The 18,010-nt window shown below is 37.5% G+C and overlaps 1 protein-coding gene across 2 annotated transcripts in view; it reads right to left on the bottom strand.

The window, feature by feature from the left end:
* Positions 1 to 11,832, bottom strand: part of SPTA1 (spectrin alpha, erythrocytic 1) — a 77,070-nt gene extending 65,238 nt beyond the window's left edge. For both annotated transcript variants that reach the window (XM_018046348.1, XM_018046349.1), the window contains exons 1-9: positions 11,596 to 11,832; positions 10,381 to 10,506; positions 8,609 to 8,749; positions 7,442 to 7,588; positions 5,499 to 5,632; positions 4,524 to 4,668; positions 2,747 to 2,901; positions 1,644 to 1,779; positions 1,442 to 1,543 (exon numbers count right to left, since the gene is read on the bottom strand). In XM_018046348.1, the coding sequence (XP_017901837.1) occupies positions 1,442 to 1,543; positions 1,644 to 1,779; positions 2,747 to 2,901; positions 4,524 to 4,668; positions 5,499 to 5,632; positions 7,442 to 7,588; positions 8,609 to 8,749; positions 10,381 to 10,506; positions 11,596 to 11,832 (1,323 nt within the window). The remainder of the gene's footprint in view (positions 1 to 1,441; positions 1,544 to 1,643; positions 1,780 to 2,746; positions 2,902 to 4,523; positions 4,669 to 5,498; positions 5,633 to 7,441; positions 7,589 to 8,608; positions 8,750 to 10,380; positions 10,507 to 11,595) is intronic.

The raw sequence follows: 18,010 nt of genomic DNA on the forward strand, positions 1-18,010 counted from the left end.
AGTAGAGGTATACCACACTTACTATGTATAAATAAAGAGGAAAAGATTAATTGATTCAAAGACACAGGGAGTAGAAGCATAGAAACTATTGTATCAAACCAAGATTTACAGGGTAGAGAGGTGGAGATCAGGATTGTAGGAAGACATAATACCACAAGTAAGTAATTATTCCAGGTTATCATTGGATTATACCAAGTGCTCCAGAGAAAACTGCAGTGTCTAAAAAAGGTGGACATTTCATGAAATTCAAGTTCACAGGGCACTTAAATGATCAGATTGAGAAGCCTGCATTCTATTTCAAATGCAAATGAGAACCATCAAGGAAAAAGGGACATTCTCAAACTCATGAAAGCCTTTGTTTCTGCCCAAGCATCTGTCCGAGAAACCCCAGCTTATTAAAACTGCTGTGTTAATTCCATCAAAAAGATGGTACAAATTCTCAGAATTCAGGATAAAAGGTACATTTCAAGGTTTTAGAGTTCCATTCTTCCTTTGGCAGAAAATTGTTAAAAATTCATATTATAATTCTCCCATAGGGTTCTTGATGATGAGTTGAAAATATAGAGATCTCGGTTTTCATCATATAGTGCTGGTGGCTGTGCTTGGAAGCTAATGAGATGCAGAGAACCTGCAAATCTTATTTCAATTATCATCCCAGAAATTCCTATGACTCTGTGACTAGAGCAAAATGTCTCAGGGATCAGGAGGTTTAGGTGAGCCTTTGGGATCTAGAAGATTATGATGATGGCAGTGTGTAAAGCTTTCCTGTTGCTTAATGAAGATTTCAGAAGCACAGATATAGGAAAATCAGTCTGATTTGAGGTTATACAGAGGAGAGAAGGAAAGGAGCCATGTACCAGGAACCATAGTAGGTACCTTAGGGAACTCAAAGATGAATAAAGAGCAGTCCTCAAAGAATTCATCGTCTAGAGACTAGCATGGGAAAGTGACACCACAAAGCACATGTGACAAGGCAAGATGGCAGGGAGGTTTCTTGGATCAAGTGGTGAAGAATCTGCCTGGACTGTAGGAGACCTGGTTTCAATCCCCAGGTCGGGAAGATCTCCTGGAGAAGGGAATGGCTATCTACTCCAGTATTCTTGCCTGGAGAGTTACATGGACAGAGGAGCCTGGCGGGCTACAGTCCATGGGGTCACAAAGAGTCAGACACTACTGAGCAACTAATGCTTTCACTTTCAAATGATGAAATTAGTTAGATCGACTAATGTCTCAGAGATGAGGAAGCACACATCAAGTTCTGAGAATTCCAAAAGCCTCACTCTAGCTAGAGGAACATATGAAGGAAGCAATGTGAAGTCTGGATCTATGTTAAGATATTTATATGTCTTCTGTCCTTTTTCCATTCAGAGATTGCCAATCAGTAAGAGATTAAGTGAAGGTTATGTATCAAAATTTCACAAAATCTGTTAAACTGGATTACCTTTTCCAGAACTTCATCAGATGCTTCATGATTGGCATCCAGCAGGGTTCGACCAGTCTCATCAGCAGATTGAAATCGGTCATCGTAAGAGTCAATCTCATGCTGTGACCACAAGACAAAAAAGTGTTAAAATGAAGCAAGAAATCTTCTGGTATTGTCATCACCTCCCTCCTCCTCCTACTGGGGAGGCCTTCCTCTCTACCTTATGCTGCTGATGCCTGTCCAGTAGGGCTTCCCCACCAGTCACATCTTTGGGCAGCTCGTCAGCATTGATCAGAGCAGTCTTTTCCTCCATCCAACCTAAGAGCTCATCATAGTCGGATAAGAACCGCTGGTACCTGGAGAAAAGGTAAAGGAAAAGACAGAAAGGAGGAACCAGATGCAAATGGACATTGAACAAAGAGTCAGAATTGGGTTGGGCTAAGATGTACAACGTGCTTTTTGCATTAAACCTACCCCTTCATTCCTCTGATGTACTTCCCTATTCCTTTAGCAATGCTGGCTATAAATCCTTCACTCTAGATTGTATAATTCCTAGGGTGAATGAGTCTTTGTGTGATGAAGCACTTGGGCATGACATCTCCAGCATCACAGTCACACTCCAGAAACACTTGAAGTAAAGCACTATTTAGTAAAGTACTATAAGGCCAAATAAATAATCACATAACATAAACAACAGGAAGCGCTTTATGACAAGGGGCAGCTAGAGTTAGGATTAGGAGCCCTCATGTATTTTAATTCACTCTTTGCCATATCAGTGAAGATAAAAGTCACCAAAAAAATTACCTGTTCAAAAAATCAAAGCCTCACCATTTCATTTTCAATCATATCAATATGATAAAGACTATTTTCTGGTGATTTAACAACTAATCATAAAAATTAAGTACAGAAATGATGTTTAAGTTTTTTTTTTTTTTTTAATAAGCTGACCTACATTCAGGAAACAATTCTAGATTTATTTTCTGTTCTCCAGCTTGGAAATTAATTCCAATTCCTTAGCTAGGGCCAGGATTTTGACATGTTTCTTCAATTACTTTTTCAGCTTCATGGGCCACTTCATAGCTTCTTACAACTACACAAACAGAGGAAGATAGAAAGGGTATAGGTGAAAGGAGATGTCATCCTGAGGATTATATCATCCTGCAAAGGACTTCTGGAAAACTAAAATTTCTTTTGCCTCTACTGAGCAGGCAGGAGGGCTGGGTCATTCATTATTTTATTCCTTTTACTCTTTTATTTCTGTTTTAATATTGCACTTTGACCCTGTAGAGGTAGTTAACATAATAGCGAAGAAGGCTTTCTCACCCATAAGAAGCCTGCAGCTTTTCATATCTGCTGGTAGCCAAGTTGCGAATATGTTCCCAGTTGGAGACCAGATCCTCTTTCATCTGCTGGATTTCAGCTGCATCTGAAGGATGGGAAAGCTTCAACTTGTCTGCTTTGGCACATAACTCCTTCACCTTTGGGATGAAAAAGAAACCTAATGTATGAAGGTGGGTCAACAGTATGGTGCTCGATGGTGACTTTATAGTACCTACATATGTCTAATGATATGCTGTACATCTGAAACTTACTATATAATTTTAGAAAAATGAAAAAAAGAAACTTAGTGGGAAATCCAAGTATTCTGATCCTCCTGACAAAGTTTTATGGGAGGGATGTAACATAATAATTATATGAGTAAGAATAACATATTAGTGCATTTATATGGATATATCTATATTAATATATTCATGTAATTATATTAACAATAATAATTTACTGACTGCTTTTTGTCTCTTGTTGTGCTAAGCATGTCACATGCATTTTCTTGTTTTATAGTCTCCGTTTAATAAGACGGTGAGGCAGAAACTATTCTTGTTCCCCTTGTATGTGAAAACTGAGAGGCTAAGTATTTTATCTGCCCGAGGTCATTCAATGAATCATTATCAGAAGCAATATTTAGACATATATCTGTCCTTCATTATCCTCTATACTGTTTTCATAAATATTACCATAGGAATCAGAGAGATATTTCTGCTAAGGAAAACTTTTTGCCAAGAAAATTCCAGTAATGCCTGGCCAGTGTGAGACAATTCCTGAGGAGCAGGGTTACTAGGGAAAATTCCATGTTACCATCAGTCCTTTCACTACACTGAATTATAACCAGGTGTTGTCTAAGATGAGATTTCATTATCATTATTCATTAAGTCATGGTATTGTATCACTCACAATTAGAAAACAAAAAAGACCAAAGGGGAAAAAGGAGGAAGGAAAAAAGAAGTAGACTGGTGAAATATTTTTCAGAAACTGGACCGAGGGATAGAACTATGATTAAAGCAGGGTAACTAGGGAGCTTCTTGTGGGCTGACTCCACTGTAAAAGCTGAGGAGTAATTAGTTTAAGTTATGGTTAAAGTTGTGAGGGTAAGAAGTAAGAATTGGAAGCATTAAAGAATATAGGCTTACTCCAAGTTCTAGTGTGACTATGCCTACCGTAGGTACAGGAATTGAGGTCTTTCAGCTTCCAGAAGAAAACCCAAAGGTGGGCTGAGTAGAGTGTTTTAGCGTCTATGTTTATTACAAAAGGAGAAGAAGAAATTTTCTCCCTTTTTTACTGAGTAAAGGACAAAGAAACAAGTTTCATCTCCAACAGGAGAAGGTGTGGTTAGGCAGGAAACCATTCATGAAGCTATTTATTTTGGTTTTAAATTATGAAATGTATTACAAAAAGCATAAGTGTATATGTATAATATATATGTGTATTTAAATAAAAATAATTTAAACAAAATGCTAGCTATCCAAGAATCATGTACAAGTTATAAACTAGAATAAAGAGGTATATTCATGTGGCACAAAATTTCTCTTTCATTGAAATAATGAATTTACTGTGTTCTATGGAGACAAGTGGAGATGGAAATGGCAACCCACTCCAGTACTCTTGCCTGGAAAATCCCATGGACAGAGGAGCCTGGTGGGCTATAGTTCATAGGATCACAAAGAGTTAGACACGACTGAGCGACTTTACTTACTTATGGAGACAAGATGAACGTCAGATGGCTCTTTTAACTCAAGGATGTTAGCTCTTTCTCCCACAGGCTTACCTTGTCATTCATAACTGCGAGGTTCCTCTCAAGTGTCTTATGACTGTGAAACAGTGCCTCAGAACTCACAAGGTCTTTGCCATAGTCCTCAGACGTGACTTGAGCCTCCTTCTCCTTAATCCACTGGATGGCTTCAGTCACATCCCTGCCAGACAACCCCATGAGCTCCAGCAAAGGAAGAAGGCAGGCATTCCAGGGCAAACAGCACCCAGCAGGACCAGCCTCACTCACCCTGTCAAAAATTATCCTATCTTCCCACACACTAGCAAAAAATAGCATAAAGAATTTCTGTTTTGGAGCTTCCCTGGTGATCCATTGGTTAAGAATTCACCTGCCAACACAGGGGACATGGGTTCAATCCCTCGTCCAGGAAGATCCCACATGCAGAGACAGTTAGGCCTGTGCACCACAGCTACTGAAGCTCATGCACCTAGAGTCTGTGCTTCACAAGAGAAGCCACCACAATGAGACTCCCGCCCACCACACTGAAGAGTAAAGTCAGGCTCACCTCAGGTAGAGAAAGCCCGCCCACAGCAACCAAGACCCAGTACAACCAAAAATAGAATAAATGCACAAAGATTTTTAAAAAGAGTTCCTACATTAATGGTTTCCATTGAGATGTAGAGACCTGGGCATCCTGTCAACTGAGCCTCCAGATGTACTTCTGGGTTAGCCCTTCACAAACGTCCTTCTTTGCAACCTCACCCTCCATTCTCTTTCTGTTTTTGCCCCTGCAGATCTTCCATCACTAATTCACTAGTGCTAATTTTATTACTTTGAGCTCCATTTAACACACTTGGCTATTGACTGGATCACAATTTTAACTACTCTGTTCCTTGTTGTTTTAAAGGCAAGATCATGATTTTCTTTGATTCAAGGTATTGGCCACTAATTGCTAACAGTAGACAAAGGCTAACCCAAATACCCAGCCTGGTGCTATTGCAGTTTCCTACAATTCAGTGGCCAGATTCCTACCTTTTGAACCTCTGGAGGTCTGCAGCACTGGACAGCATTTTCCGTCGTTGGAGAGCCAGACCATGGAGGCGCTCCCAGGCTGCATTCACCTCCTTCTGCTTTGACTCAATCGAGGGCAGCTCAGGATGCTTTTCCTGTGGGAGTAAGTCAGTGTTGGACTAATGCAGAAAAAACTTTTAAACACCTCTTATTTCACACTGGTCCATACTTTGTCAGAAGCAGAGGATAGCCATTTAGCCAGACACTGCACTTCACCTTAGCCCTGGTCCCTTTTACTTGATCCACATCACCAAAATCTAGAAAACCAAACTACCAGTTGCATCTTCTGTCCACAGCTCAAGACTAGTCTACTAACATAGGTTGCCCAACCTCATTATTTTCAGAACTCCATCATGTTGATGGCTGCTAGCTTCTCTCAAGACCCTGGAAACCAAGGAAGAGAAAATTCCTTTTGTGAGGTCTGACTTAATTTTTGAAATCTCAAATACTGTGAGTTTTGGCTATTTTGAGGCCCTGACACCTTGAGAATATAGTTGGAGCTATTTCCCTCTTCTCAGAAGTAGATAGACATGCAGATAAATTTAATTTTACAGTTCATACAATTTTGCAGACTATCTGAAGCAATGAGATTTATGTTTATCAGATAAAGCTAGCTAATATCAGCCCATTTTGATACTTGGAAATTTTGAGTAGTTGCCGTATACCAGGTCTCCCGACCCCTCCTATCCCTGTTTATTCCTACCTCCATTTCTATTTTGCAGCCTCTTCAGACAGAATTTTCTTTTCCTTCCTTCTTTACAAGTAGAAATAATATTTTATAAGTCCCAGTACTTAGGCCTCAAGAAGTCTTTCAGCTTCTGTTCTTACCTTCTTGGAACATATCAAAAAGTATGATCTACTGAAAGATGAGAGAGCATATGGAGAAAGCCTGCACTATCCTTGCCAAATCCTTAGACATGGGAGGAAGGTTGTTTTAGATCCTGTACACCAACTGAGTCACTGCATAACTGCAGTTACTTAAGAATATCAGGTGAGATCAGGAGAATGGCCCAGCTGAGCAGCTGAATCAGTGAATCTGACTCACTTAACCACGGAAAAATAAGATGTTTTCTGTTTTAAGTTTTGTAGTGGTTTGGTAGATAGTAACAGATAACTGGAAATAGAAAATCTGCACAATAAGAAAAATGCAGTCATGTTAGAGGGAGAAATTTAGAGACTGTTGGAAATGAGGCCTGGAAAAAATTGAGAAATAGTTTATTTTCCCTACTCTAGTACCTCTTACTCCTGAAATCTTGATTCTATTTACACATAAATATCATTCCCATTTTATAGCTGCAGTGATAATAAAACTTTAAATGGAAGAGCATGATAGCCAACTATTGCAGTTTCTGTTCAATTCCTTCACATACATACAAAATCAGACTGACTTCCCAGGTCTTACATATGTTAAGGGTATTTAGTCACACACTGAGTATTTGTATGCTCAGAAATTAAAAGCTTATTTAAGCACTTTCTTAAGTAAATGAAGGTAAATCTGCCTCTTTTTCCTTCCCCCTCAAAGCACAGAAAATTTTGTTTAATGATATCATATATATTATGAGAAGCCACGATTATTATATATTCTTTGTTACTTTACTCTGGTGCTTTATAAACTTAAAAAATCTATGTACTGCACAGTGCAAGAGTAACCTCATTGTGGACTGAATTTCTTTACATAAACCCATGTACACTCACTCACTCACACCTCTATTTCTGTAGACTGGCAAGGGATGAATTCAGAAATGAGAGAAAGCTACTCTGGGCATGTTACTCCAGGGACAGGCATACCTCTGTTTTCTCACAATGTCCTATATATCCTTCTTGTCCCTTCTACAAATGGCCAGGCAATCTTCTTGAAGATCAGAACCCTTTTCCTGGATTGGCTCTGTTATTCCCCACCTCACCTCTGCACGTTCATTGGCATATCGGTTCACTTCATTCACTCTCTCCTTTTGAACTGCCAGATCTGCTAGGAACTCTTCAAACTTCTTATGTAGAACCTCTGTGCGCTCCCAGTCATCACCCAGCTCCACTGATGTCACCAGAGCCTCCTGTAGACACAGTAAGGTCTATTAGGTCACCAGCAAATATTTAGGGATTCCCGCAGTACAAATGGCCAAAAGCCTTGCTTATATTTACATTCCCAGGATAACTCAGAAGGAGATACTGGTGGAACCTGGGAGAACCCCTTCAAGAAAGAGTCAGAGCAAGGGTATATTTCCTGAGGTGGCACTGTGACTCAGGGAACAGTGGTCTTTGGGGTAATTCTTTGGGAAGACCAGGGACATTGTCAGAAAATGCCCCTGGAAGAACCTTTCTGTGGTTTGGAACATGAGAGGTAAATTCATCCTGGTTCTGCTCAATTCAACATCCTGAGTATTTACAAAAGTATTGTGCTGAATGCTTGCCTGTATAAATTTTCAGTCCTAACCATAGGGTTATTCTTCAAATAATAGGAGATAGAAACCTCTCTAGTTATAGGTACTAAGACACAAAGGATTAAGGGGAAAACTGGCAATTCTCTCGGTTGGAACCAGCGTAGGATTGAAAACCTGGAAGGAGTGAAGGCTCATGGAAGGTAGAAGGGGAGCAATCCTAGATGATCTTTCAGTACACTTTTTTTTTTTTTTTTATGTCTTGCCTTCTTCATGTTCAGATTCATACATTTAGACTTATCTTCCTATAATGTTGCCTACTTCCAGAATACCTCTAAATCTTTGCTAACATTCCTCCTTCTTCCAAGGAACTAAGCCCAGGAACAGATACCCTGACTTTTTTTCAAAAAGTGAAAGTGAAAGTTGCTCAGTTGTGTTGCATATTGCTTCTTGTGACCGCATGGACTGTAGCCTGCCAGGCTCCTCTGTCCATGGAATTCTCCAGACAAGAACACTGGAGTGGTAGCCATCTCCTTCTCCAGGGGATCTCCCCAACCTAGGGATGGAACCCAGGTCTCCCACATTGCAGGCAGATTTTTACCATCTGAGCCACCAGGGAAGTCTGCATTAAGTTGCTATGGGATGTCTAGGCCAGAGGGGTGGAAAATCCTATATACAGGCTGTTTAATGCTATACCTTGTCTCCAATCCACTCCAAGATATCAGCACACTCCTGGAAGTACTGTTGGAGTTTCAGGGCCCGCAGCAGGAGGGCACCCTTCTCCCGGGTCAGCTCCAGCAGCAGGTCCCACAGGCGGTTCAATTCCTCCAGAAGGCCCTTTGGGAGAGGTAAAACCACTCAGGCACATTACCTGCTGTGGAGCAGTAGTTATAGACTCAGAGACCTGTGCAGAGAGGGATCTGGATAAAAATCCCTCATCCCATTAACTCGTGCATTAATTGCTTGAAAATATTTAAAAGAGGCTGAAGCAACTTAGCAGCAGCAGCAGCAGCAGCAGAGCACGTATGGGAATAGCCGTTAAATCATATGATCTTCCATAAAGAAAAATAAATAATAACATTTGGGTGTTTTAGAGGATGAAATGATTACAAATGATAAGACAGGATGGAATAAAAGTTCATTTAAAAACAGGTGCTCATTTGAATTGGACCTTGAGAGATAGAGAGAATTTTGATAGGCAGAAGATACAGAGAGGGTGTTCAAAGTATTGACAAAGGCACAGAAAAAGTTAGCATGCACTGTTTGTCAGAAGAGATAAGAACAACAAGTTTTTCTGACTTACAGAGGAAATAGGATCACCAAAGCAATAACAGAACTTGAGACTATATAGTTGAGGGCTCTAATGTTAGGTTAGCTTAGAAGACCAGGTTTTACTTATATTGTAAAATTAAAGGTATAATTTATGTTGTGTCTTCAAGAATCTTGTATTTTCCAACTACTTCATGGTTCTAAGGTAACATGTAGCATATAGATCACATTTATCTATGGATCCTGCAGTGCTACAAGATTACTATAATCTCAGAAATTCTGATAGATGAGAAGATGTTTCAGATATTTCTCAACTATTTTAATTAATGTAAGGGACTGATTTTTGTGCAATTTTACCAAATCATTTTTATTTAATAACAGGTAAATTTTGAGTTATTCTTGTTACAGAATCTTCTTTCTAATAAGGTTTATTCTTGTTAAAGTCTGTATCACCTGACCATGTTTTGTTGACAGTAAAAGGAGCTAGAATTTGAATGCTAGATATGAAAATATAAGCCCCAACTTATAAATATGTAACACATATTTCTTTTGACAATTTTAGGAACAGTTAAACAGTAAAAAAAAAAAAATTCACTTAATACAAAAAGAACCTGAACTGACTCTATCAACCCAAACATTTTAGGGGAATATATGAATTAACTCAGAAAAAATGCTGATAAATTAATAATGGGTTTCATGGTGGTGCTGCTCTTCGATCTTCAGGGTTCAAGGGTTTGGAGAACTACAATAGTAGTCACAGCATGTGAGCTCTGAGGAGAAAGAGGCATCATAGACAAAGGGAGAAAAATTTCAGAGACAATTCAAAGAAAGAGTATCCCTTGTTTAGAGAGTTTAAGCACCAAGGACTCTGAGCTTAGAAGAATTAGTCAGAAAGGACATTTGGGAAAGCCAATTCATCTGGGTTAAGGTGGGTTTGATCCTGAGCCAACCCATCCTGTGGTGGCTTAAGGAGGAAGGTGATTCAATGAGAGCTTTGTGTCATAGCTCTTCTCCCCAATCCTAGGAACACTAGCATATCCCATCATTTTTTCCTTCCACAATCCAAGTAAAATATAAGAGGCAGAACCATGGTTCCAAGTCAGTTATATCAAGGCTTACACCTGTTATAATCAATGAAAACTCTGATAACATAATCAACAATTAGAAGCATCTCTCATAGAGCCCTACCATTTATTTACCTTGGTGTCCTCATGGGCAAAATGCCCCTCAGGAAATCGAGTTTCCCTGGTTTCTTCCAGATCAGGAAGGACCCTTGATTTTGCTTGCACCTCTGCTTCAAAGGCTTCATGCTTCTGATATTTCCCCTGAAGATTAGAAATTAGAGTTTATGGCTTCATGGAGCCTGGTCTCCTGGACCATAAAAGAGTTCTTTTATTCCTCTGCTTTCTTGCAGGCAGAACTACCAGTTTCCCAGCATAGATTAAATGATAACCTGTGACCATAGCTAGAGGAGTCCTATTCTAAAAGAAGTGGTTGTGGCAGAATCAATGCATATAGGTTTTTAAAGATTCCCAGACCCAATGTCCTAGACCACAGAAGAAGGTCTTTTCAGTCCTTACTGCTTTTGGGAAATATCCAATAAATACTATGTTAAAGTCTTAATTGCCTTCTGTGGAAATGAAATAATGTAACACAGACTTGTTCCTTTTAAGAAAAGAGGAAGTAAATCCTACTGAAAGTAGTGAACAATGAGGAAAATTATCATGGCAACAGTGACTTTTATTTTAACTGGGAAGTTTTTGCATGCTAAATTATGCTGTTGTTGTTATATATAGATTGATCCCTTTAGTAGGTAACATTTTGTTCTTGTTCTAGGTGCTTCCTTTCTGATATCCATTGTGCATTTTAGGCATACAAGCCTTTCTTCTGATCCTGACTATGCCTTATTCTATAATACAAGTAGTAGGGGGAGCTTCCACCAAACCTCTCTATCTGAGATCTCTCATTTAGACTTAACAAGAGTCATGAACAGCCAACTGGGAAAAACCCTGGTTAAATCATATCTTTCTGAGGAGAGCAAAGAGAAGTTGGTTCAGAAGTACTGATGTCTCTTTACTTCAATTCCATCCTTAATATCACAAATATTGAAATTTCATAATGCATCATAAATTCTTTGAATTCTCAGTGTTTTGCCCATGGTTTAAGTTCAGAGCAATATTACATTTATAAAGTATTATCTAGAATTATCTAGTATTATCCTGTGTAAATAAGACATTGAGGCTTAAGGAGTTGAAGACATGGACTATTTAGAAACAGAATTACAGTTTCCAAAGTCTAATCTTCTATTACAGCATCCCTGTAGAGTTTACCAGCTGTACACCTACATTATAAAAATGTTTCCCTCCCTAGAGATTTTAGAGTCTCCTCTGGGGAAGTCAGTGAAACTGAAGAACCTGTATGTTCGTTGGGTCTTCATAGCTTTTATCAGTTGCAATCTTGATTTTCTCTGAGATCCATTTCTCATGGTCATCAGCATCTCGTATGAAAACCTGGTAGTGATAGGAATCTTCAAGTTTCTGACCCCTCTCAGCAACCCGTTCCTTGAACCTCTGGTACCGAGTCAACACCTCCTGACGCCTCTCCTGGATCTCTTCTGCTGTTTCCAGCACCTTTGGCCCATCACTCTCCATAGCCTGGAAGTTAAAAAGTTTACTTAATGCTGGTTCTCAAGTCTCTAGTATACTGTTTTTTTTTTTTCCCCTCTATCTCTAATATTCTGTCTTTTTAAATGTCTCAAGGCATTTACTCATGTTGGACTTAGGTTCAGATATCTTTATACCTATAAGTCTCTTTTTAGAAAGGCTGTAGTACGTTTATATAATTTTAACCATATGCAGCTACAACTTAGGCTAATAATTCTTGGTCATTCAGAATACTTTTCCAACTTTTCACATAAACATCTGCCCATGTTAATAAACTTAATTAACAATAAAGTTCTATAACATGCATTATTAGACAGCTGAAAACAAGTTTAAATTAGCAAAATCACATTTTCGGATGCATAAAAAGAAATACAATTTTACTGCTTTCAAAAGCTTAAAAGGTGTTAACATGTACTGATCATGACAAATCTAATTTAACAAATAAATAAAAATGGCTTGCAATTAATTTTGACAAATGATATACCCCAAAGTCCAAAAAAAAAATTTATGTAAAAATAAAACTAATACATTATTTACTTCATTAGTTCCTTTATTCATAAACAATATAAATCAAAAATTTAGCACATTTACAATCTAATTACCACAAATTTCAAATTATTAACATCTTGGTAACTGATTTTTGTGATATAAAACATTGTATTATCAAATAAAATCACATATTATTTTCCAATAATAGTGGGATCCAATTTATTTGTGACAACATCCAGCAAAATCTCCATAGGATACATCTTCATTTATCTGGATATAAGGACAGTTTTTCCTAGTTTACCTCAGTGAAAACATTCAATATAAGATTTAGACTTTAGTCTCCTTCTATATGTAATTGTTATTCTGTGGGTGGCCTTTACTAGTTTGGTTACAGAATTAAATCCTTCTATGGAGACTCAAACATTGATCATGTGTTATTTTGCTCCAAGTTATCAGGTTGTTCTCCATGTGAACCCGTGTAAACATGTTATTGCTGGATTTTGGTGCTGTATAGCCACAAGCTCAAGGTCAGTTTAAAGTGATACATTCATAAAAAAGAGAATCAAAATTAAGCCTCTTCACTTCTTAAGAATCAAGAAATAATTCTTGCTGATCCTGTCAAAGATAGCTCAGAAAGTTCAAAGGAGACCGCTTTCTTAATTATATTGGTGACAAATTGTCCGATAAAGAATTCTGTACTCACCGTTTCCTTGGCAAAGTGTTATGCTTTTCCTAAAGGTCAAGAACTTGCCAAAATGAAATTTGTCCAAAAGAGAGAGAGAGAGAAAGAAAGAGAAACAATTCACATGTAATTGTTTAGTGTAACTTAGATAGAGATGGTTACATATGTGGCAAGACAAAGAAAAAAAAAAAAAAAGCCTCTTGCTTGGGCCAGAATCCCGCCAACTACAATCTACCCTATCTTCAGGAGACAGATTGAGCTGAGGCAGCTGCTAACTTTCACAGATGCTGGGTGACTCAGCACTTTGAGGGGACTGTGGTGCTCAAAGCTCTTCAACAGGACTTTATTTTAAAAAATGAAAGCAAATTATTAGAGAAAACAGAAAAAAACTGTTATAGATGTAACATAGGGCAATGTTAGGATTATGTTTTGTTTCTTCAGTTAGCTTTAAATTTTACTTCTGAGAATTATAAGTCAGGAAGGAATTCTGGGTTGCCCATTCTTCATACTCCGTACAGAATTACAAGAACTCAAGGCATACATAGGTTCTTGTTCCAACCTGTCTCTCAGAAATACAAATCATCAACTCCATTAAAACTCAGCTGCAGATTTTTAACAGTCTTTAAGCAACAAGACATCCTAATTCTTGCTGTAGAGACTTTGTTAAAATAGGGAGAAATTTTTATTCCTGGTCTCACAGATTGTTCCTTTTATTTAAATGATTAAGGGTAAGGCTAAATCAGATTTTTAAAAACCCAAAACAAGTAAGATACATGCTTGCTTATTAGCATTTTGTGAAACAAAAATTAGGATACCTCATCACTTTGTCAACAAAGGTCTGTATAGTCAAAGTCAATATATGAGAGACATTGTGGAGGTTAAGAATCATTTTCAATCTTTAAAATTTTATGTAGCCCTTTATATAAATGAGTGCTGAGAGATTACAGGGAAAACTAAGTTCATTACAGACAGCTTCATTAAAGAGAAGTCTTATACTCAGTTTTACAGGGTGGGAGTACATTTGAGAACTGTTGTATTTGATCTTGGTTATCAGCTCTGGGCAGAACTGTACTTCTCACACTCATTTAATCAGCACTGCCCAGCTTTCCTGCGTCTCTTCTCAGTTATCAGATCTTCATTTCCTGGACTCAAAAATTCCAAGAGATATTTTATATACCCAAATTCTAAACTGTCCCCAATTTGCAACACTAAAATTCACATGCTTACTGTGGAATTTTAGAGTTCAAGTTTCTCAACTCATTTAACAACAAGGAAAAACACACTAATTTTAATGTAAAAAAAAATGTTTTCCTGTGGAGTAGAGGTCATCATTATTTTATTTTTAAGACTCTATTTTTGCTTCTCCAGAATGAGTTCTCATTTTAAGAAGCCTCCAATGTTTGTCTCCTAAATTTAAAATATTAAATCTTGTCATTCAAAAAAAAAAAAAAGAAGAAAGAAAGAAAGAAAGAAAGACCTCTTTTCAGTGAACAATATTCACTTTAACTCTTATTACCTCAGATTCTCAAAAGTTGTGCTGTGCTGTGCTTAGTTGCTCAGCCGAGTCTGATTCTATATGACCCCTTGGACCATAGCCTGCCAGGTTCCTACGCCATGAGGATGCTCTAGGCAAGAATACTGGAGTGAATTGCCATGTTCTCCTCCAGGGGATCTTCCCAACCCAGGGATTGAACCCAGGTCTCCTGCATTGCAGATGTTCACCATCTGAGCCACCAGGGAAGCCCATGAATACAGGAGTGGGTAGCCCATCCCTTTTCCAGGGGATCTTCCCAACCCAGGAATCAAACTAGGGTCTCTTGCATTGGCAGCCAGATTCTTTATCACTAGCACCACCTGGGAAGCCCCTTATTTAATATAATCTTCCCCAAATATCAGATAATAAATAGGTTAATGAGGTGAAACACAGTGTAAGAGAACTCACTGCTCAATCCTCAGTAATGTGAATTAAAAAAAAAAAAAAAAAGTCATGTAAGAAGTTCCACCAGCAGGTCAGCACAGTGATCTACCCTCTGAATGATGTCCTTACTTTTGACCATCAGACTCTGATGTCTGCTGTTTCCTTTCCTTTAGCTTTTCTCTCAATTTGAAATTGTTTTTATTCAACACACTGGAATAGCATGCACACATACACAGTTTAGCTAGTAAAATTACATTTGCAATTTGGAGTGAGAGTGTGTTTAATCTTAGAAGGTTTTTAAGCAGAGTAGTAAAGCAATAATATCTAAGTTTTAAGAAATAATGTAGTCAGTTGCAAGAGCAGACTGAGGGTGAGAAAGTGTGAAAGTTTCAGCTATATAAATTTTTTAGAGATAATGATAAATGGCAATGGCATAAATGCAATTTATATAATATATATAAACATCATTTATAAAAGACATTATAAGTGATAAATGATGATACAACAATAATAATCATAATATAATTTATAGATAATTTATAAATTATAATGATAAATAAGTGATAATGATAAAGATAAATGGCAAGAATAAAATCTGTGGGACTAGGAAAGTAGTAGATGGTAAATCTCCCTGAAGTGTGGGAGACTCGGGTTCAATCCTTTGGTCGGGAAGATCCCCTAGAGTAGAAAATGGAAACTTACTCCAGTATGATTGACTGGAGAATTCTGTGGACAGAGGAGCCTGACATGCTACAGCCCACGGGGTGGCAAAGAGTCCTCAGATACAACTTAGTGACTAACACTTTCATTTTCTTTTTCAGGAAAGTGATAAACAAAGTTTATATTTTAAGGCACGACAAGGAAATTTCAACATAAAATTCTCTCTGTGTGTCCATTTGGGCATTCTGTCTCTCTCCCTAATGTGCAGTGTGCACTTGGATTACACATCAAAGAGAACTTCGCAAAAATGGGAGTGTCTGCTGAGCAGTAAAGATCACTTTTTTTCCTCTCTTCTTACCCTAGCAATGTAACTCCTTTTAAAATAAATATTTTTATTTCCCAACTCTACGAAGAGTCATAATGACTTGATGCTTGCTTTGTAAATGCTTACCTAGACTATATATCCTTGTTGAACTTTATGTCATACATCAGTATGTCATTTGATGCATGATCCTTTGTCTTGAAGATGTATCTGACTGTGCCTCTGACCTCTAACAGGTGGAACTGTTCTCAGAGCTTTCTGAAAGTCTGTCTCCCTGGTTATAATGCTCAGTTTGGCTCAAATAAAATTCTCTTTATTCTTCTAAACTGGATTGTTGATTGAACTTTAATTGAGAAATAGATTATATAATACAAAATCTTCAAAAAGGGAAAACAGATAAGAAAACTGCATAATCCTTTCATATTCTGGAATTTTTGTCTATCAATTCTGGAACAATAATTGCACTTAGAAAATTATAGTTAAATAATTAGTCAATCAATCTGTAATTTCATTCCTCATGTTTTATGAAAAACATTAAAAGTAGAACATTAAAGACACACTATTTAATCACAGGAACACTTCTTGTTTCCTTTTTTTCTCTTTTTCCTTGTTTTCTTATGCCAAGTGTATTTTCTGATGACATTCCTTTACTAGGACCTCTCCAGATACAAACTGTGTCTTTTCTCTCATGGTCTCTCTCTCTATCTGAGTTCTTTTAGATAGCATTAGCCTCTTCTTGTAAGACCTTTCCCTTAACTTTTGTCTTTGCATCTGATTCTTGAGTATCATAGGATTTAGGGGTGAGGATGAGGGCATGGCTGTGGCACATTAGTGGGGAAGTAAGGCTGACAACCACAGGATTCCTGTAGGTGGGCTACGGAAAAGTGAAAATCTATTAACATTTTCACAGTCATCACCTTTATTATTGCATCACCACTGAGGTGTGGGCCCTGGAGAAAATCACCTTTTATGAAGCATGTATCAAGAGAAGGATTCACAAGAGAAAGAGCCCTCAAACAAAGTAAGATTTTTGAAAAATAGAGTCTAGCATCCTGAAACCCAAAGGAGAAGAGGTCAAAAGGGAAGCACTGTTGTCCAATATGGTTGATCAATTGGCCAGAACAATCTGAATGCAGCATGCTGATGCTGGTTTATTCACTAAACAGATATTTATTGATATTTCTGCTTCATTAATAAGTACTTTACATGTTATTACAATGAAACCAATGATTACATTTTTCAATGTCTCATGAAAAAATATTGATTAGCTAATTAATAGATTACTTATATTACTTTACTTTTCTTAGAGTCAAGGTTTTTGTTAGTTCATTTATTGCATTTAAAATTTTCTTCAGTGAACTTCTTGGCCTGAGATTCTTTGCCATGATCCTTAACTACCACAGAATTGCAACCAACTCCTTTATGGGGCTTCTCTCTATGTCAGTTTTAAAGAGGCCTATCCATTCTCTTCATTTCTAGTGGTCATCAATATTAATGAAGTTAATTTGGTGTTCAACAAATCAACCTCCACTAACTTGGTACATCGGCTCATTATAGTTAGATGCAGGCCTTAGTCCCTGTTATTGACCCAGACATGGAATTAATATTGTATGGTACTGCCAAGATAAAAATCATACAAGGGATTCATAATTGGACCTACTGAAAAACATCTAGACTGCTATTTATCAACACATGAACACTTGATTAGAAATTAGGATTATTCTTCAAGTATATTCATTATAAATACCATAGAGAAAACTTAGTCTTATGAAGATGGTTGGTCAGTTACCATATCTTATAATCATGTGTCTTGACTATTAAAATTAAATTTTTACCCTAATTATTTCCACAAGTTAAATTTATCTTGGAGAAATCGAGTAGCGGAAAACCGAATCAACAAAGTCTGATTCAAAATGTGTCAAATTGAATAAAGGTTGAAAAAAATCTATTGAATTCAGTTATTAGTGAATTTTCTTTATTGGTGACCTTTGGGAGACCAGTTTCAACCAAAGACTGACAGAAAAAGACAGCTGGAAGAGAGTTGAGGATAAAAAGACTCTGACAATTATATAGGCTCCCAAACACTAGTTCTTAT

The sequence above is a fragment of the Capra hircus genome, chromosome 3 (genome assembly GCF_001704415.2).
Source record: "Capra hircus breed San Clemente chromosome 3, ASM170441v1, whole genome shotgun sequence".
In the NCBI taxonomy this organism is placed as follows: domain Eukaryota; kingdom Metazoa; phylum Chordata; class Mammalia; order Artiodactyla; family Bovidae; genus Capra; species Capra hircus.